Source organism: Syngnathus acus, chromosome 21 (assembly GCF_901709675.1).
Source record: "Syngnathus acus chromosome 21, fSynAcu1.2, whole genome shotgun sequence".
In the NCBI taxonomy this organism is placed as follows: Eukaryota; Metazoa; Chordata; class Actinopteri; order Syngnathiformes; family Syngnathidae; genus Syngnathus; species Syngnathus acus.
The window spans coordinates 6,654,865-6,675,991 of NC_051105.1; the positions used below are offsets into that span (position 1 = coordinate 6,654,865).

The 21,127-nt window shown below is 42.9% G+C and overlaps 2 protein-coding genes and 1 long non-coding RNA gene across 4 annotated transcripts; 2 read left to right on the top strand and 1 right to left on the bottom strand.

The window, feature by feature from the left end:
- Positions 1-411: 411 nt before the first annotated feature.
- LOC119115559 lies at positions 412-16,990 on the bottom strand. The gene is made up of 3 exons (XR_005096162.1): positions 16,945-16,990; positions 3,008-3,098; positions 412-947 (listed from the first exon to the last, which is right to left on the bottom strand). It is a non-coding gene; the product is annotated as an uncharacterized LOC119115559 (long non-coding RNA).
- gja5a (gap junction protein, alpha 5a) lies at positions 9,262-16,921 on the top strand. Of its 2 annotated transcripts, XM_037240147.1 has the most exons (3): positions 9,262-9,598; positions 11,959-14,250; positions 15,028-16,921. In XM_037240147.1, exon 3 carries the CDS (start codon positions 15,055-15,057, stop codon positions 16,162-16,164), a length of 1,110 nt encoding a protein of 369 aa, XP_037096042.1. In that variant the 5' UTR covers positions 9,262-9,598; positions 11,959-14,250; positions 15,028-15,054; the 3' UTR covers positions 16,165-16,921. The 2 variants fall into 2 exon arrangements, with proteins under 2 accessions (XP_037096042.1, XP_037096041.1); XM_037240146.1 differs by lacking the exon at positions 11,959-14,250 and having other exon boundaries at positions 9,263-9,598.
- A 377-nt stretch (positions 16,991-17,367) lies between the features above and the next one.
- Positions 17,368-20,666, top strand: acp6 (acid phosphatase 6, lysophosphatidic). Its single transcript, XM_037240129.1, has 11 exons — positions 17,368-17,529; positions 18,371-18,569; positions 18,738-18,866; positions 18,948-19,078; positions 19,156-19,235; positions 19,304-19,391; positions 19,464-19,596; positions 19,732-19,832; positions 19,937-20,029; positions 20,101-20,266; positions 20,327-20,666. Exons 1-11 carry the CDS (start codon positions 17,405-17,407, stop codon positions 20,459-20,461), a joined length of 1,380 nt encoding a protein of 459 aa, XP_037096024.1. The 5' UTR covers positions 17,368-17,404; the 3' UTR covers positions 20,462-20,666.
- The last annotated feature ends 461 nt before the right edge of the window (positions 20,667-21,127 follow it).

Here is a 21,127-nt window from a genome sequence, read left to right on the forward strand (position 1 = left end):
TTATTGACTTTATGGTGTTTATGTTATTTTTTTTCAAGGCTGGAAGAAGAGAGTTGAACATTAGCCATAGCGGAAGATCACTCTGACCCAATAAAAAAGATAAACGATGATACATTCCAGCGTTCATCAAGCATCCAGTAGAGCTGCACTAGAAAATAACAGCATGGAGATATTGCAACATTGTGTGAGTTTTCACACTGTGGAGTCTGCTAGACCACTCATTTGTGTGTACGCGCGCCATGTGTAGCATCATATTAGCTGGAATGTGAGGAATGTCCACCATTGCTAAAACGTTCCCGTTTGGTCAGATGGCAACAGTTTGTTTATGATGCCTGAATGCACGTGCAAACCACCACTTAAACGTTACGTTTCATTTGCACCCAAAGGCAGTTTTGACTTTAGGTTAGGGCACTTCATTTTAGAGATGTTTATAAAAAATGGGAGGAGGTCAGACAGACATGGAAGGGCGAGGTTGTGAACCGCCTTGAAGGTATACAGGAAGAGTTTATTCAAGATTGTTAGTTCCACCAGGAGCCAGTGGAATTGCAAGATGGGGGGGTGATGTGGTATTATTGTAAACAAAGACATGTTTCTACATTTCAAAATGTTTTTTAAACTGGAAGTACGGATGGACTTTGATAAATGTGCGACTGTGAAACAATTTACGAAAAAAAGAATAATGCAGAAGTAAACCATGTAAATTGATGTGTGTGTTCAGCTTCCTCATCTCTCTCTGCCGACACGTGGTGTCTTTGAGAGGGGATCTCTGACCATCTCGCTACGTTCCGCCCTGTTACCTCTCATCCAATAGCATTTGCCTGCCCACTGGACATCAGCAGCTTCATGACCTAAGTCCACCTCCTGATGTCTGTGCTTCATTGTGTGCTCCACAAGTTGGAGTCCACTGATACAGTTGCCTTGCGATGAACGAGGCCCGTGTGGGATTTCTGAAAAAGACATTATGATTAAGCAAATTATGGAGCTCTTGAATTAATGCCGATGAATTGTTAACGATCACAATTATTTACCTCATGAAACTGTCCAAAAGATTGGTGTTTAAAAAGGGTGAAAAATAGAAAAAGAATCCGTCCATATTCTAATCAAATTCTAATCTCATCAAATATTCGATCAAATTTGATAACATTTGGGATTGTTTTAAAAACTAAAAAAAACTGAAACTAATAAAAACTAAAGTAAAATGAAAAATTTTTAGACAAATTAAACACTAATCAAAACTAACCACATTTAAAAATCAAAAAACAAAATCCAACTATAATGGAAAATCCCCAAACTATTCTAACTTTGCTTTACACAAACCCGGAAGTAGGTTGGGAACTACAGTAAATATCTGAAAAGCCCACATCCTCCCTCTCTTCCGGCCCACGGGCAGGCCTGTGTCGTGTCGGAGGACGGCGGCCATGTTTGGAGCTCTGGTGTATCCACCGGGTTTCCCTTTAAAGAGCCGCGTGTTGATATAGAGGACGTTTGGATGCTAAGCCCTCCAGTGGGCGCGTGAATGGAACTCGGATTTTACACAAAGACATGATGTCATGATGCAGGGCGCGGACGCTATTGAGCGCGTGCAGTGAGGCGCAAGGCCAGATTAGACCTCCGAGGCAGGGCACTTACTGGCCGCTGACCAGAATGCTAACACGCTAACAAAGATATCGTGGGGCGATCTGCCTGCAGATCCGCGTTGCCGACCGCTTCCTGCTCGCGGTGGACTTTGTGAGACAGGAAGTGACAGACATCTTAACTCGTGTGATGACCTTATTAAAGTTAAAGTTAAAGTCCCAATGATCGTCACACACACATCTGGGTGTGGTGAAATTTGTCCTCTGCATTTAACCCATCCCCGTGTGATTTTGATCCATCCCCTGGGGGAGAGGGGAGCAGTGAGCAGCAGCGGTGCCGCGCTCGGGAATCATTTGGCGATCTAACCCCCCAATTCCAACCCTTAATGCTGAGTGCCAAGCAGGGAGGCAATGGGTCCCATTTTTATAGTCTTTGGTATGACCCGGCCGGGGTTTGAACCCACAACCTTCCAGTCTCAGGGCGGACACTCTACCACTAGGCCACTGAGCTGGTCTGGTATTAGGCGATAAGGCGTCTCGTAGCTTGGATTGGTCGCAGTCAGGGGTCTTTTTAAGAAAATTATTAAGTCAAAGCAAAAAAGAAATGATCTAAAAATGTTTTGTCAGTAGTATCTTAAGGAACGACAGTGTCTAGGCTGTGATTCTAGGCCTAACTAGATTCATCTCAAGGCAATTGATTTGAATAAACTTCCATTTACTGTTCTGTATTAATTACAAACATACTGGTACACTGCGTTGAGATAGGGCTGGCTTAAACACAGTCATTGATTTTTTAAATTCTAATACTATTTGTTCCATTAGATTGTATTTTTTCTCCTCAATGGTCATTTCATAGTGTTCTCAAGTAAGACCAACCGAATGCATGGCCTAACACTGACTAATCAAAATCCAATATAATAACTCTTGTGTTATTCAAGAGTATTAATGTCCTATCAACAAAACATAGTGAAATCCATTTAGTCTTTCCAACCAAGCTTGCGGCGCAAATTAAGAGCAGAAAGAATTGACAAGATCATCGTTTCTGGCATCTATTTAACCAACTTGGTGACCTCCACTGTGTGCGCGCCACACACGTACAGAAAGGAGCCATTCAGGGTGAGATTTAAGAGACGCTATCTGCCGTGACCTGAGGGCAGCGCTGAGCCCCCCGTGACAACACTGAGACCTCAGCGCTCAGGTTTGTGGTTAAAGACAAACAAACATAGGCTTGTTTGTTTAGCTTGAAAACTCAATTGTGAGTGTGTGCATGTCTTTGTGTTTGGGGTGGACAAAAGCTGTCTGTCTCCCCTCTTTGTCACATTTTTTTGCTTTCTTTTTCACACCACTCATCTGTTTGGAGCCACTTGTTTTGTGTTTTCGGCCAGTGACGCAAAGAGACGGCCATGTGATCGCCATCGCACGGACTTTCTCACCTGCATCGCCAGTCCCAACGTTTCCTCTGTGCTGAGTTCCCCAGGCTTCCTGCATATAGCGGCTTGTTCTTTCCTGTCATAGTGTGCAACCCTTGGGAAAAAAACTGAATTTAGATTATTGCTGAGTAAACAGTGACAACACCACATGATCCTACAAAGGTTAAGCGGTGTAAAATAAAACTAGGCATGGGTGTGAGGCATGTTACATCAGTGCGCCTGCTCAATGTGTTTTTGTTTTACTATTATAATGTTCAATAAAAAGATGAAACTGTAAACCCTTAAAAAATATTACAGTAGCCACCCCCACCCCCTAATTTGTGGGTTGGGGGGGTGACACTATTTTGCTCATTTTTATTGTCTAGTTATTACGTTTGTTCAGCCTTTGCGTTATTTTTGGTGTAGTTCCACTGCCAGCCACTAGATGGCAGCATATTATTTGTTTTTAATTGTAAATTTGAAAGAAGCGTGAAAAGAGTCATTTTTACTGATTATTGAATGGTAAATGCTCTTCAATCCTGCTTTTTACACCCACAGAAAGCAACGTCTGTCACTTCAGTTTAAACATGATTACCAATGTGTATTGTAAGATGATGAGTTTGTTCATTTCGAAAAATGAGATTTGATGCTTGGAAACATATTTCTGTCTTAATCACAGCTCTTGCACTTAGTATTGTAAATGTAGTTAGTATTATTTTTAAAGCATTTAAAGATGTTCTGGGTGGTCAGTTTGGTAAAAAGACAGGACGTCAATATCCAAATACACATCAAGACAGGAACAGGTCTGAACAGGTCCACAAAAAAAAAAAAAAAAATGTGTAGTCTAAATGTGACGGTATAAATTAAAAGTTTAGTTTCTCTGTAAATATTTTGACCAACTATTGTGTTTGGAGATTTCCATCCAGACTGATGTTACATAAGATTACAAATGTTTCAATAGTGAGACGTTTTGCTCCGTTTGGATTCACTGCCTGCATTTGAATTGAAGGTTTCCCTTTCCACGTCCTGTCACTGCACCGGCCTGCACCACTCGCCCGCCTGTGAGGGCGAGCTTGCTTCAACTAATTGTTCAATGCTTGTACTTGTCTGATTTTGGCTTCATTGTACATTATTTGACATCATACACATGACAACAATTTAACAAGCCATCTATTTACTCATCAAAGCAAGGAAATGTCATCATGAGCATGACTGGCGCGTGCAAATTTTCTTACACAGCGCTTTAGGGCACACATGATTGTGCCCTACTGACCAAGTGACTGTGTGACAAGATGGGAACACAATTCCATTGATCCCTGCTGATCTGTCTGCGGGCTCCAATTTTTTGATAAAGTTGTGTAATATTGCCATAGAGTGCTTCTTGTGAATTTGTTATGCTTGTGGATAGGCTTGCATGTGGATAGGTTTCAAAACACTTATGAAGCTAGGCAGCATTTCTTGGAGGGGCTATTTTTATTTTCTATTCATGCATCTGGAAGGTTGAATAACAGCAGTCAAAAGAAAACATCTAAAATTTCGGTTATCAAGCCAGAATGACGAAGAATGGCTGGAGCCAAATGGAAAAAAAAACACCAGGCGCCACAGCAGGCGCCAAAAGTAGAGTGAAAATGCCAGATAAATGAGTTTCGCTTTTCAGCCGTTACATAAGGCCTTGCCGAAAAAACATCTGATTTCGGAGTAGCGTCATAAAATCCACAAAAAAGCCACATAAAAGCTATGAACCATTATGACCTGAAGTCTCAAGAGCTTTGCTGACATCCCATGTCATGTCATGCATGACAAAAGTTTGGGGTTTCTCTTGTAAGCCCTATAAAGTGCAAAATCTTGTGATTTTTGACTAAAACATCATTGACTTTTATAGAGTCTTCAGGCCACAGACAGTCAAGTTCAAAACAGTAAAACAAACTATACAATACGACTACGGACGACTGACACATCCATATCAACAATCGTGATAAAAAAATTGGAAGCAGTCAATCATGAGTCTAATTTAACAAACTGATGCAAATTGATGCTACAGTTGACCAACAAACTATAAAAAAACATTTTTGTTGCCCCCAAGAGACATCTGGGAATTTTTCAATCAAACAATGACCCAATTAAACATGGCTTTAGCGCCGCATCTCTTGCACAGTGACAGCGAGGCTTTAGGAGCAAGCACGAATTATTCTCCTTGACCCATGCAGGAAGTGGAAGGACAACTTCCTCTCATAGTGGGTCTATGTAGGGTGGCACAATGGTGAAGGGCTGGGTGGAGGTCAGAACAAGGAAGAGAGGAAGTAGGTGCTATTTGTGATTGGATATTTAAGAGCCTAGAGTGCAGCCTTCTCCCTGCTGAAATGCGCCCTGAAAAAAAAATATGGGATAGGGAATATGCCTCATTTGCAGTCTGGATGCGAAAGGATGAACTTTTCTGATATTACCATTAAAATAAATAAAAATGATTTGATTGCTTTAAAATGCAAATGGAATCCGTGAGATTTTTTTGACAGCTATGTCTAAAAGGAAACAAGGTGGCTGATAAAATGCACCGCAATGGAGACCTCGATACTGAGTACAGTCCAAGTGTCAGCACAATCAGGAAGTGCAGTAGAAGGGGCTTGAGAAAGATCACAGAAGAGGGTAACACCCTGTGTGTCAGGATTTCACGGCGTCGGGTCCCTTCGGTCGGCTGGCCGTCTGACACAATGTTATCAAGGCGTGGAGCAGTCAGAACGCACGGCAGCGACCACTACCACCACGACCGTGGCCGTGTTCTTCATACTCACAGAGAGCAGCGAGTGTGTTCAGATGAATGCTGTTTCCTCCAATGAACAATAGCCTGAACGTGAAGGAAGTCATAAAACATGTACTACATAGCTACCATTTATTACATTGGGAATATGCGAAGAGTCATTCATGTTTTTTAATGCATCAGCTTTGAAATAGGCTTCATAATATCGATGGTGTTAAGTCGAGTGTTTTCGTTGTTTGTTTTGTTCAATGCTCATGGTCTTGTCTTACCAGATAATTGACTTTTGAGTATTTTCCGATTTTTCCAGTTTATTTTCACATACTCACCTGACCCAGACAACAGATGGATGCAGGGATGACAAGAGATCTCTTCTTTTGTGTTACTCGTCCCCTTCGAGGTACACGACAGTTTGTGTACCTCTGGCCTATAATGTCGACCTCTTCTTGCGAGCGGCTGCCCTGTGAGCCGAGAACAATGTGAAACTTTCATTTGTTGTTTGTTTTTCGGGATGTAAGGTGTGTACATGACCACACACACACACACATAAAGTGACAATCAGTTCACACACACACGCACACAAACATGTTGCTTGTCTTGGGTGAAGGCTTGTTGTAGATATCCTTCTTCCTGCGTTTGTTAGGCCATTTTTTTTTCTCTCCATGGCTGTTCGCAGGGATGCTGGAAGTACGCACTGGTGACATGACAAGGGGCGGGAGGGCGATGAGAAGGGGGCGTGGGGGGTGGAAGTGGCATTAAGAGAGCCTACTTCCTCCCAACTCAATTCACATCTTGATAACTGTGTTCCTTCTGAGGGTGGGAGAGGAACCGGCAATTGGGTTTCGAGGTTGTGTTGCCTTTCATTGGGTTAATCCGTTAGTCGACAGAAAGCTGATGCTGGAGATTAGCGGAACAAATTTTACCACAACTCGGTCTAGACTGTAAGCATTTGGACCTAAAGGCAGAGTTCGGGGCCGGGCTATACATCTGATAAACTTCAGCTGATGGGGGGCAGTAAACAATGTTTTTCCATTTCTATCTATAGCAGCACTTTGTCACAGCTCTAATTGGTGTGTCAATTTTCCATTTCATACTGGTGAAGCAGGATGTTGAAATTAAAATCTTTTCAATACTAAATCGTTTTAATACAATTGTTTAAACCCAAAAACCTGCTTTAATAGAAATCGGACCAAATGACGCGAGGAACAAGAGCAGAGGTAAGTGCACTACCCCTCCAATCCAGTGGGTGGCACTAAAAAGGTCTCGAGTAAATAGGCAAAGATGCCACATACAATGGGATTTAATATTGCGATTTGATGTTGATACAGCAACTAGAAGCAAAATCTTATGCGTGACCATACATTGATAAGCATGTGTGACTCATCTATGTATCTCTAACCTCATCCCCCTTCCCGCCAGTGGGACATTCCAGTCATCCACCGAGTTCAGAGTTCAGCCAGTAAGAATAGCATTGATCCGCAATGAGCGTTGCATGGAACGCATGGATTGCAGCGCAGGAATGAGGAGTCTAAAATATCTACCATCCATCCACCAACCGCATTTGACGTCATCCTCGTGCAATCCCTCACCTGTTCACATGAAGCTTAGTTACTCTATTATGAGCAAAGTAGCTCCGATGCTCATTTACTGCCATTGACCAGCACCATTCTTGTGCTTCGCCCCGGCCTGTTAGCGACAGCGTAATAATAACCCAACTGTCGGTAATGATGATGATGTCCATGAGAACAATACTGGCAGACATGGGCATGCGCGCGCTACCAAGGGAATAGTCCCCGGTTCTTCAGAACACATAGAAATACTGTCACAGACTGGCTGGAGTAGGCCTATTGTTGGGATAGGCTTTCATTGTTGCTATTGGTCCTATTTAGATGGGTTGCTTACAAGACTGACTGCAACGGGCTCGGATGTTTAGGGTTAAGGTTAGTGCGGTTACAATTGAGGGTTGGGGTTAATAGCAGGTTGGACAGAAGTTAAAGTTAAGGTGGTTAAGTTTATATTGAAGAATAGGAAGATTATGATGGTTAGGCTTGGATAAAATACAAATCTGTTGAGTGTTCCAAGAGTTTGATGAGATCCAATTATCTAAGGGATCATGAAGCTGTCTAAATGTGATTTGTGACTAGTGGGTGTCGACTGAAAGGAAGAAATCCGACCATGTGGTAATGGGATGAGGGATTGTGTGAAACACTACAGTAGTTGTTGATGACAGTAACCTTTAATTTTTTCAATAAAGAGAAAGTTGTTGATCAACCACTACTTGGTAGACTCCACAATATACTGTTTGTATTTTCACTCTAACATGAGAACATTTGGGGAATTCAAAGTTGGCTAGAAAAAATTTAGGCTGTTGGTTAGCCTAAAAAAAGCCTTTTCAAACAACCTTGAGCTTTGCAACCCATTTTGTGTTCCTGCTTTGGACCTCTCTCAGGCTTTCTTTTAGGGGGCATGTTTAGGAACACATGTCCGTCAAACTCAAGCCCGCCTCGGACGCGTGTCAGGCGGAACAGCAGGCCGGGGGACCAGTTGGGGGTCGAGGGGGTTTACGCTAATGCATCCTGGCATTGGGGACTTGTTCCATCAAATTGTAGCTCTTGTTCAGGTTTTAGGATCGTGACAGTTTGGAATAATTTGTTCCAGAGTCCAAGAATAGTGACTGGTTATTAGTGTGAAGTGTCACATTTTCTATCCCTCCCAACCAAACCAAATGAAGCTTCTCGAAGAGAGTACAATGTCTTCAAGGCAAAAAGGGACTTGTTCCTTTGGGAAGCATTTTTGGATAAATAAAAATATATTTTATGACACATGCCTTAAGTTTCACAGCTGCTTCACAACCAGGGGTTATCATAAGATTATTTACTTTCTATCACTATTAATACATAAAAAAAAAAACTTGTTATCTCCTCTGTCATCAAACTTACATAAGTGACTTTTCATCACGGAACATGCCTTTCTCACGAATTAACTAAATATTCATCAAGGGTACTTTCCTGATAGACGCGATTTAAGAAACCAGGCTACAAAACCACCATGAAAAATGACGGATTATCTCCACAAGTATAATTTTTCTTCTTTGGCTTTTTTGTCACATAGGAAGGAACTATTTATTTTCCATACAACACATTCTGTATGCATCCATATTTGCGTTACAATCCCAACAAGCGTCTGGACGTCATAGTACATAGTACTGCGTAAACTAGTAGAGACGTAAAGAGTCCAAATTCCATGAGTAATTTTTTTAGAATGTCTTCCAACTTCGACTTCCTCTCAAACAGGGCATTGTTGCAGAAGTTACGTGATGCCTGGAAGGCCAGAGTGTACTGAAATTTCTCTTCTCGGTGCACAACACAAAACCTACGTTGAAATTTACAAAGGTCAAGAGATTTTAGTGTCATTATAGGGTTAGGGTTGACGAATCATTTTGGAAAACGCCTTAAAAATACAGGCTCCTTTTTGAGAGATATAGATTTCAAGAGGTTCTGAGTACGTCTACTGTGGAAGGCCACCGTGGAAGCGGAATTGCCATTAATCCCAGAAAACAATCCCACTTCCCCTTTCTGCTGCCGGCAGAAAGCTTCCCAGCAGTAAATAGAGCTCCGGGGATGTAAGGAGAAAAGGGTGCCGCGGCAAACGGAGTTGTTAAGGCTGGAGGAAGAGGAGGAGAGAAGTAAAGAAGAGAGGGTGGGCCTTAGGGTGGCCAGTGGGCAAGTGGGTGTGATGCCCCCCTCCATGCTTTTACTTCTTATACCCCCTGTGAGGGAGAAGACTTTGGTGCCGAGACGACAAAAGCACAAGAAGAAGAAGAAAGTGGCCGCCATTCCTGGGAATAAGACGACAGACAGCAGGTAAGACCAACAGGTGCAACTAAAAGAGCGTTCAAGGAACGTTGTCAGATTTGTTATCAAGTTTAAATCTACTTTTAGAATAACCTCGATGAAATTTAAAACATGATAAACTCGCGAAAGTGAATCATTTTACGCATCAGTACTGACTCCAGCGTGACACTTTTACAACGGAGCACTTGTTTTATTCCAAAACGTCGTCACATTTGTGAATTTGGTCAGAAAAGTTTTCTTTCTATATTTTTTGATACAAGACTGATTTTTTTGGTGTGACTCAATTTCTCTTGCATTTTCAATGAAGGACTTTCTTCAGGTGTATGATTGGTTGAATTGGTCTTTGCACTAATATCAACATTAATGAATGTGTTGAATTTGAACTTTGAGTGATTTATTTTGTAAATAACTCCACAACTGACTCTTTCTAAACCTTCCCGTGTCCGTGTGAACCTGTTGCACAAATGAGGCACCAGTTTAAATAACTTCATTTACTGTGCAACATCCAAACTAATTGAATTTAAGGATGACAGTAACATGTTACATTTACTGGGATATAAAAGTGAAGCTGGTTATTGATAATAGAAGGTGCATTCAGTGTACTTTTACAGTGTCAATAACTTGCGCACCCACCATGCTGTTTTCTTTGATCATAATGTTTTTAGGATCAAGAGAAGCCAAAATCAAAATTTAATCAAATGTATAAAGTTGTTTTTGTCAAGCTCTTGTCTAATATACAATCGTAACAGATTATCCCGCCCCAAGCACCAGCGAGGTAAGTTTGGATAAATTTGAATGCTTTCCAAACTTTTTTAAAATCTTTTTTATGTTTACAATAATTTTCCATCCTATTTTTTAAAAATAAATGAAAATTAATAATTTAAAGGACTATTGGCTCGAACTTGATTTAGATTTTTTTTGGGTCCCCTTCAATAAAAGACTAAAAGCGCATGAGCGGAGTGTCGCTCTCCGTTTATTTATTTTTTTACTCCGACCAACGCAGAAAAATCATAAACTGGGACATTTATAAGTCAGTGTAGCAACTGTATCATCATATCTTGACTGATTGCCACAGTGATCAACCCAGATCGAATATTCCTTCAAGTCACCAAATAAGGTCCAACACCTCTACACAGCTAACCAATATCTCATCAGGAGATTGTTGTGGTGTGTGTACAGGCAGCCATGTAAGGAAGCGGGGCCACACTGATATACGGACGCCGAGGGCCGTCCGTGCGTGTGATGCCAACAGGTGACTCAGTGCAGCCAGCAGTGGTGGGGGTACTTTGTAGCTCAATAGACAACGCCTAAGTGACGGCGCCACCGGGCAGCTGAAGTTAAACACACTCATCGAGGACGGCCGTCTTGGTACTGCTGGCTGAAATATGGCCGCTGCCCCTGCGGCCGAGCTGCTAGACAGCTGCAAAGTGTACACACTGGAAATCACTCCCGGCACGCGTCAAAGGTTAATAATAGGCGGCATGTAGATAAACAATGGTGCCACCCCCACACCATGCTTGTAACGTAATTTACTCAAATAACAAATCAGTTCCCCCCCTCAGAGAAATTACTTAAAATAATGCTCTTTGTTACAACCCCCTAAAAGCTTTTTTTTTTTTTACAAATTATTAAGTCTCTCATAAAAAATCTATCAAATTTAATCAAAAATGTATTTGGGTCATTCTCATATATTTAGTCAATAATATTAAGACACATTGTGCAGCATTTTGAAAATCAATTCGTTTTACTGTTCCCAGTATTTCCATTTTTGACGTTCTCTGTAATACAAAGGTATTATTTTGTAAGAAAAAAATATTCTTACATAACTTTCAATACCAAAATGACTACCATTATAAATCCTAAAATATATTTGATTATTTGTCTCCCATAGCTTCATGTCTTTTACATGAAAACAAAACTGCATGTTAGTGGGGTTTCCAAAATACAATAAAACGGCATTTTTGATTGGCCATTTGTGTGCAGCCACAATATATCTATACAAAAACCTCCACTCAATTGCGTGCACGTGTGTGGCTTAGCACATTGCATCTCAAAGTATCAACACAAAGAAGTTGCGGCGTTGTCACAACACTGCTGACATGTTTCATTTTAGAGCCGCAACACAAATGTAAATGTTTGAATTGTCTATTCAGAGGCAGCAACAGGCAGCTGCCAGCTTCATATTTTACAACCGGATTGACACTACATTGAACAACTACAAAACTATGGAAAGTTCCGAAAAGAAACAAGGCTAGAATAACCCGCCCTGAAGGCGTGCCTGTTTAAAGCACGTCTTTCATGTAAATGACGCCTTAGATAAATGTGAAATACAGCATTGTATAGCCTACATGAGCTTTTTCCCATCTAAGGTGGTGGCTACTGCATGACTGCCATCCACTTGTACTTTGCACCATGTGACTTCATGGCTCCCTCTAGAGATTGTCAAATAACGCAGGAAATAAATCAGCTTTTCTCACTCATCATGAAGTCATAACACAATTGTCGTCAGTGCACATAGCAGTGTTGTTGTACATGTTCCTTTAAACAAGAGGCCCAAAAGAAATGTACAAATGGCATATCCACTGATGCCTGAATGTTTATTAAGGACACCCAATAGATCCCACATCCGCCTGATTGCAATTTAATATGCGATGTTTTCCCCTAACATTCACTTTATGTGTATTTTTAAACACAAGTAATAAATCAATCTATTTTTTACAATGAACTATATCAGATTCATTATTAGTGGTGGGTATTGCCAACAATCGTACGATACGATGCGTATCACGTACAGGGTCACGATACGTATCGCAATAAATGTATATCGTGATACATGGCCTTTGAGAAGATGTGTATCCCAATATTTGACATTACTTTGCACACCAGGGTGCAGTTTGTGCACCCTTATTTATTATACAGTAAATCAAGGTTTTGGTCTCATAGGTTAAGGTCACACTAAATTAAAGGGTACGACTTCAATTATAGTTAACTTACTAAACACTATATCTTCACAAACTGCCACAGTGAGGGGACTCTTCGGCTTGGTTTTGAAACAATATGTGTAAGGGAAATTATAAAATGTTAATAGTCCTTATTTTCTCTTGTCACTAAAGCTGTATCTGAAGTTTCCTCCTAACTTATGTCTCATAGCACAAAACAAATAAAAGCAAATCAAGCAAGCGACAGCTTGTAACTCCAAAAACTCGTACGGCTCCCATCTCGTGTGCAAGCAATCCAAACATGTTGCATATTTGCAGCGTCAACACTACCGCCAAGTGTGTCACTTCCCTGTAAGGCGGCAGAGAGAGCAGCCGAGTGGAAAAAACGTGTGGTCCCGTCCATCGTCTCTGTTTGTGCCACTTGAAGGTGGCATTGCTCCCACCCCAGAGTATCAGTGCCCGTCGTCCATTATGTCTCCATTAGCCTGCCAAAGCACATTGTAAATAGACGTGACAGCGGTGATGCTGTACAGACTCGTCGCTCAGTCATGAATCGCTGCTTATTAATGTTACAACAAAACGTAGAAGGGAGAGCTGAGATGGAAATCCAATGGAATTTCTCTTAAAGCGCCGCCCATCTTGATTCCTTTTTGTATTGGGGAAATTGGAAGATGGCGAAAAATAACGGTCATTGATTCCGAGATTATTTGTCCATTGTGTGGAAGGCAAAAACTGTGGCAACCAGCAGAGGCGCTGTTCATTCACTCAACTTATTTACTGTCCAAAGAAGACAACGTGACGGCAACTATTTTAGCAGACAATTACAATTTTGCTTTTCTTGTGACCGAAAACCTTTTTCTCATAACCTTAGAAATGTTTGCCAAATATTTTAAAACCTAGCTCCCATGACAAAAAAAAAAAAAAAATCCTGTCAACTTTTGCTCTACAATAACTTGAATCCCATTAAATTAAGGCATTTTTCCCCACATCATAAGTGGAAAAACACATCTCTCTGAGTAGAACTGTTATTAAAATGAGAAGGGTTGTTCCATCGATAAATCCATTTCAAATTGTTGGCCGATGATGTGTATTGTTAGACAGTCAAAAAAGAACAAAGTCCGGTGGTTGTTTGATAGGAGCATGCATGGCGTGTTCCATGCTCAACCTCCTGCTATTGTCGTGCGGACTCTCACTCCCTTCCTCAGACTCAGGACTTCTTTGTGATTCACTTCCAGTAAAGCTCATCAGCTTGATGCAAGCCGCCGTAGCGACGCTCCAACATTGTGGACACAAGTACAAAAAAAAAACAAGATTCAATTAGATGAGTCTTCTCTGACTAAAATATTGGCAAACCTTACTGACCAATGTACAGCTGCCATGGGATCACTGACCTTTCACGTCTTATTTGTTTCCTTTAATTATCAAATCTTTAATCTCAAGTAACTTTCATTGACTTGTTTTTTTTCCACGCGCGTGTTCCTACTCCTCCTCTGTCTGTGATGTTGCAATGGAAAGCCCAACACTTGCCAATTGCCATATATAAGCCTGATGGAGAGTGGAGGGAGGGAGTGTGGCCACATGGTCATGGTCATTTAGACCTTCTCTCTCTCACACACATAAGCGGAGTCAGCGTGGTCAGCTGCCTCCATCAAAGCCTTGTAGGGCGGAATAAACAGTGGACTGCTAGAAATGGAAAGTGAGGGCTCACAAAGAGGAGGAACGGTAAGCGACGGTATTTTCTTTCCATACGTTTGCTGCCATTCGGATGTCTTTTCCAACTTTCCCAAGTCGAGTAATAGCTTCAGATGCATGTAAACGTCTCTTATCTGTTGGCATGTATGCATGAGTGAGAGGTGAGCGGCCAACATCCTAATGATGGGGTCATCCACAAAGCTGCCTTATAGGGTCATTGCCAGCTGGCAGGCGCCATGTTTGGGTCCGAGCCAAGCGCTCGCTAACGTTGGAGTGGAAAAAGCACTCAAAGGGAGATCCACATGGGAGCGTTGAGGACGATTTTGGGGATGGAGGAGATAGAAGCTGCGGTAACGGAACGGATGCCTGCTGGAGGCCACATCCACATCCACGTGCTATTCAAAGGACAAACTCTTTGACGTTCGACCTGCCCACTGGCGGCATTTTATCCACTCGTGTCGGTCACTCATGCACATGCTGGAATAAGACATGGCACAGCAGTAAATGTACGGATCTGTATTTGTTTTTAAAACAAGCACTTTGTGTACTTTAGCTCGATTCAAGAACTTCCTCTCCCACTAGGAGTGGTGATGGGAAAAATGGTTTTCGTGCCACAGTGTCCAGTCAGCAAGCCATTCACAGGCAGTGGCTATTTTTATAGGAGATGATCAACACACACACACTCACACACAAACATACACACGCACACAGAAATATCTACTCTGGTCCGTTAAAACTCTTGGTCTTGGGAATCATTCAAATGCTGCTCGGTAATCTCAAAGGCCTCCGTCTTGTTTTCCCTGTCAGGTGTGCTCTTGGCGCCCGTGAGCCGCGATGGGAGACTGGAGCTTCTTGGGGAACGTCCTGGAGGAGGTCCAGGAGCACTCCACGTCGGTCGGCAAGGTGTGGCTCACCGTGCTCTTCATCTTCCGTATCCTGGTGCTGGGCACGGCGGCCGAGTCGTCGTGGGGCGACGAGCAGAGCGACTTCCTGTGTGACACGCAGCAGCCCGGTTGCACCAATGTCTGCTACGACCGCGCCTTCCCCATCGCACACATCCGCTACTGGGTGCTGCAGATCGTTTTCGTGTCCACGCCGTCGCTCATCTACATGGGCCACGCCGTGCACACGGTGCGAGCCGAGGAGAAGCGGAGGCGGCGGGAGCAGGAGGAGAGGGAGGCCAGATCGCAGGAGGGCGAGGAAGAGATGGAGGGTGAGAAGGAGTACCTGCAGCAGAAGGAGAAGGTGATAGAGTCGGGGGCGGACGGGCGGAGCCGGCTGCGCCTCAGGGGTCCGCTCCTCCATACGTACATCCTCAGCATCCTCATCCGCAGTGCCATGGAGGTCATCTTCGTCACCATACAGTATATGATCTACGGGGTGTTCCTCAAGGCACTGTACCTGTGCACGGCGTCGCCCTGCCCGAACCCGGTCAACTGCTACATGTCGCGGCCCACAGAGAAGAACATCTTCATCGTCTTCATGCTGGTGGTGGCCGCCGTGTCCCTGGCGCTGTCCGTGCTCGAGCTCTACTACCTGGGCTGGAAGAGCCTGAGAGCCTGCCTTCAGCGTAAGGCCGCGCGCCGCACCCTGCCTGCCGTGACGCCAATGGCGCTGGAGCCTGACGGCCCGGTCGCCCCACGCACCCCGCCTCCCGAATTTAGCCGCTGCGTCAACCCCCTGACCTCCATGGCGCCCGTTCCCTTCAGCAACAGGATGGCGCTGCAGCAGAACTCGGCCAATATGGCGGCCGAGCGCCACCACAGCAGGGACAACTTGGAGGACCATGAGGACTTTCTTCAGAGATACCAGGGGACACCGCCGCCCCAGGGGCTTTCCAATAACTGCCACCCTATGCCCGCACTGTACACTGGGGACAAACGTCGTCTGAGCAAGACGAGCGGGAGCAGTGGGCGAGTACGACATGACGACCTGGCCATTTAAACACTGGACCCTCAGGAACCACTTTGAACTATAGACAACATGCGGGGTAACACAACAGACACTTGACGTTTGCACTTGAATAGTTTTTATAGTGGGCAGGGAGCGCTACGGTAGACTATTTCATCGCAAGGAAGTTCTTGTGTAAATTTACACAACAGTCGGTCGGGCAGAAGTGCTGAACAGCTCGCCCACAGTCACATTTACAGAAACAAAGAATTGACTTTGTTGTTTAATTTTGCACTTGATGGTCGAGTAGGCACTCCAAAGACTTCTCTACTGTATTTTTAAGGTATGCCTTAATGAGAGTCATGTGATGTATTACTTCATATGTTCATATATGAAAAATCACGTCATCTAAAATTGTATGAAAATGTTCACGTGAGAAGTCCCTTTCAGAGGCCCCACGCGGACGCCTGCTATTTTATATATGGCCACCAGGTGGCAAGATTGCACTTATTACGTTTATCCCTTGTCTCTGTCTTTTGTGTTGAGAATACGTACGTCTCTATGCTTTTTTTTTTTTAATGTTCACAAGTGATTTTTATTTCCTTTATTCGTATTTTGCAATATTATGCAGTATGCTTGGACAAATGATCAATTCATTAGCTTTTTCAGACTAATGTTTCAATATAATTTTTGGTTTTAGAGTATTACAGCAACAATCCATTCATCCATCTGTATATCCATATGCATTCTCATATATATATATCAATTCACTGCAGTTTTTCCCTCAATAAATGATCAAGTTTGTTTACTACTGTGTGTAATATTCCTACTTACCAATAGAGGGCAGAGAAAAGCCGGAACGCATTCCCTGTAAAATTCTATAGAGAAAGAAGAAAAGAAATGGTGCGTTCAATGTCAAACACTGACCTAAACTTCTTCAAAAAGGTGTCAAGTTAAAATTTTCGTTATCAATGAGGTGTTTTCGTCAGAGAGAAAATATAAATTGTACGAATACTACTTATCGTTAACTTTTGTGATGAACAAAGGACTTGCCTGGCATGAAGTGGACGTGTCGTCAAATTATCTTATTGCTATGTCGTTGAACGTGACACACGGTGTCCATCAAGGTCGACAACAGTAATAAAATACTTTACCACTGTTATGTCCGTCATTGCATATCGCTAGGGTATAAACCTCAATCAATTCAACTGGAACGCGTTAACGAGAAGGCGTAATGCGTGAGAGAAGCACAAGATGACAGCCAGCGGTGAATGCAACACGGGCCTGATGGGAAATGAAGTTTTCTACCTGCCACCTACCGGTACTTTTTCCTCAACGTTCCCCAGCATGCCTCTTAACCACAACCGGCAGTTGGAGTGACTTCTTGCTAAGGCCTTCGTTTTTGCTCCGACTTCTCGAGTAAGTAGACGATTTGGCAAGTAAAATGAATCTGCTTTTTATGCGCCTGGCCAGACGTTTTAGTTTTATGTGGCTGCAAAGCGCTGGTGCTAGCATCATCTATCTTGTTAATTGCCCTGCTAACAACGAACCGATCGGGTAACAAAACGGACGATTTTCTACTACATTAAATGCTGGCAAGTGGAAACCAACTACTGCCTTGTGGTTGAGCTGTCATATTAAACGTCAAGGGGTGGTTAAGTCATTCCTTGACCACAAAAGCTAACCTACATCGCAGTAATGGTAAGTTCTGACATATGGTTAAATAATAAGAACACACACACAGCAAGTCAAATGCCTCCTTTTGTGATATTACACTGGGCCCCCTGTTTACGACGAAGTTTTGTTACTACGCCGCCGACGTAACCTGAGTTTGGACGTAGGTAAGTAACTAAGTAGCTACCGTAGTGGTTAATGTAAATTTGTTTATGGGAAAACAATTCAAGGCCAAAACTATCAAGAAAAAACCTAAGTCCGGACAGTCGTAAACCAAGAACCCACTTTTGTTACCTATCTTGTCTTAATACCAGTCCCTGTAAATATGAATTAATAACTTATTGCACTATGTAAAACATAAGCTTGGTTTGATTTGAGGTCTTATGGATGACGTTTTTTACTATCCACACAAGGGAGAGGCCAAATACTATAACCCCAGGGGAATTGTCACGAAAAGCCTTTGTAACAACTCATTGCTGTATTGCTCAATTCAGTGGGAACTCCAAACCTGATCTCCAGGCATATCTGAGAATAAATGGAGTCATTCATACATGTATATGCTCATCTTTGATGTTAATGTCTTCAGACTTACGGCCATGAGGAAACTTTGGACTAAAGTGGGCATCTTCGGCTCAGTCTCCATCGCCTTCGGTTCGGCGTTGTGGTGGAGGCAGAGGAGCACGGATGGCGGCTCGAAAGCATCCCAGTACAAGCTCAAACTGGTTCAAGTGCTATTTCGACACGGGGCTCGTACACCGCTTAAATCCATACCTGATGTGTTGGAGGTAAAAGAAGAACATAAAAAGAGTCATTCTGGGGTGCAATTTGTAATTACACATGAAATTCTTTGTCTTATGTTTAAACTTCAACCGGGTCATTGTACCAAGTATAGTTAACAACCTACTGAGTCAGTATAATAAGTCCTACATATTATTATTATTTTTTTATGATAGGCACAATGGGTACCCACCCTGTTGGAGCCTCCGGCCCACACACACATCAACTATGTGGTCACAGACCTTAATGGGGGGCCCACACCTCCATCTCCATTGGAGGACAGCTACAGGAAGAAGGCGCTTAGTGTGAGTAGCTTTCTTTGCCACGTTTGATGGACATTAACATTGTGTTTCTTTTTAAGTTACTCTCTTTGTCGGCCATGTCAGGGCGGCGTGTTTGCCGGTCAGCTGACCACTTTGGGCATGGAGCAGCTGTACGAGCTGGGCGAGAGGCTGAGGAGAAGATACATTCAGGAGGATCCCTTCCTCAGTACGACCTTCTGCCCCAGTGAGGTCTAGTAAGTGTGAATTGAATGAAGACAACATTCTTGTAAATGCAGTCAGTGGATTCTAATCAGGTGTTTCCCGTGTGAAGTGTGCGATCCACCAATATTACAAGGACGATTGAGTCTGCTAGGTGCCTGGTGGCAGGGCTCTTTCAGCAAAACCAAAAAGGTACTCGCTCACAGGACAGTAATTGATCATTCTTTTGTCAACATTTTTTCCCCCCTTTTTTATCATAGAAATAGTTCCAATATTAACCACAGATGCACAGTCAGAAATTCTGTACCCCAACTACCATGGATGTCGGCTGCTCAGAATGCTCAGCAGGTTTGTGCCGTGACACAAAAATAAGAATGTTAGTCTTGTTTATTTTTTTGTTAAACTGTGTTTGCGCATCAGCCCCCGCTTGAAAGAGGTGGCCCTTCTGCCCGACATCGCGGCTGACCTGAAGAACATCCGAAGCAAGCTGGGCATCAGCGACAAAACGGATGTCGACTTCATCCTCATCAGGGACGACATGGTCGCCAGAGAGGTGACGCTCGCTTAGCATTCCGAAAAAAATGCTTTAATATGCAACTAATGTCATTTTTCTGAGAATTAAGTTGTCATGTGAACTTGGTGAACTTAAGTGTATCAAGCAACAACGTGTGTGTCTGACTATTGTCAGACTCACGGCCTGCCATGCCCACCCGCCCTGTCCACGTGGAGAAGCAGAGTGGAGCAGAGAGCCGTGGAGATGATGTTTTACTGTTACCAACCCAGCAAGAGGTCAGCCATTGTAACAATGAATGACTCTTATCACTCTTAATCAGAGTAAACAAGGACAGCGTGACAATGGCACTCAATTTTTTTTTTTTTTTTTTGTCCGACAGCGAGAACTTGCAGTTGTGCGTGGGACCTCTGCTGCATATGCTCTTACTCAACATTGACGAGAAGCTACAAGGCACGTCATCAGAACCAAACAGGTTACACATCCACATTTCTTCACAGCAGTGTTTTGAAATGTTACCAAATTTTCTGAATGCGTGTCAAACAGGAAGTTGTTTTTGTACTCGGCCCATGACACCACATTGATACCATGCCTGATGGCGCTGGGCATTTATGACATGAAGTGGCCCCCGTACGCTTCGGACATCACACTAGAGCTCCATGAGCACCGGCGCACTAAGGAGGCTTTTGTCAAAGTGTCCTACATGGGCCAGGTATGAGCACCTGACACCACCCTCAGCTGTTCACATTAATCCAATGATTCTTTTCTCCAGGATCAACTAATTCCTGGCTGCAGTGGACTCTACTGCCCCCTGCAGGAATTTCAGAACGTGCTTTCGGCCTACTCGCTCAAGAATGACCTCTACCAGTCGCTTTGCAACAGTACAACCGACAAATCTAAGCTCTGAACACATACACCGACCGTTGTTGAATTTACACATGATGTTCATATTATTTAACACTACTGTTGAGTTTATTTGGTTTTTCTGACAAACCGAATGTCACTTCATTCCTCAGGGGAAGACTTGCATGAACTATTTTATACACACATGAGCTTGTGCAAAATAAGTCAATTGCAGTGTGTTTGTATTTAATAAACTAGTGGCGAGAGAATTCCTAGTGCTTTTACTTTTTAGTATTAGTTCCTCAGGTTATCTAGAACACATAATCAATTATGTGGAATAAATCACAGATTGCCTTGAATGGGTGGAGGCTAAATGAAGCCGACTACCTCACTGTTGATTCACATGCAAATAGTTGAACATGATGTCAGTTATGGGGAGTTGAACTACATCAATTGCTGCCCCATGTATGTGTGCACCTTCATTAACACTGACATGGAAATAGGAGTAACAAAAACATTCAGAGATTTTACTATAGTGTTTAAAAAGTACAAAATGGACTCACCGTATTCTTCAGTAAAGAAACCATCATCCAGCATGCTGACTGAGACAAAATGGACACCTTATTAGCAATGAGAACAATTACCAAAGTCAGACGTGAGCATCATTAAACCTTTACCAGTATAGGTAATGTTCAAAGTAACATTTTTACATGTAATAAAGTAAAGCAAA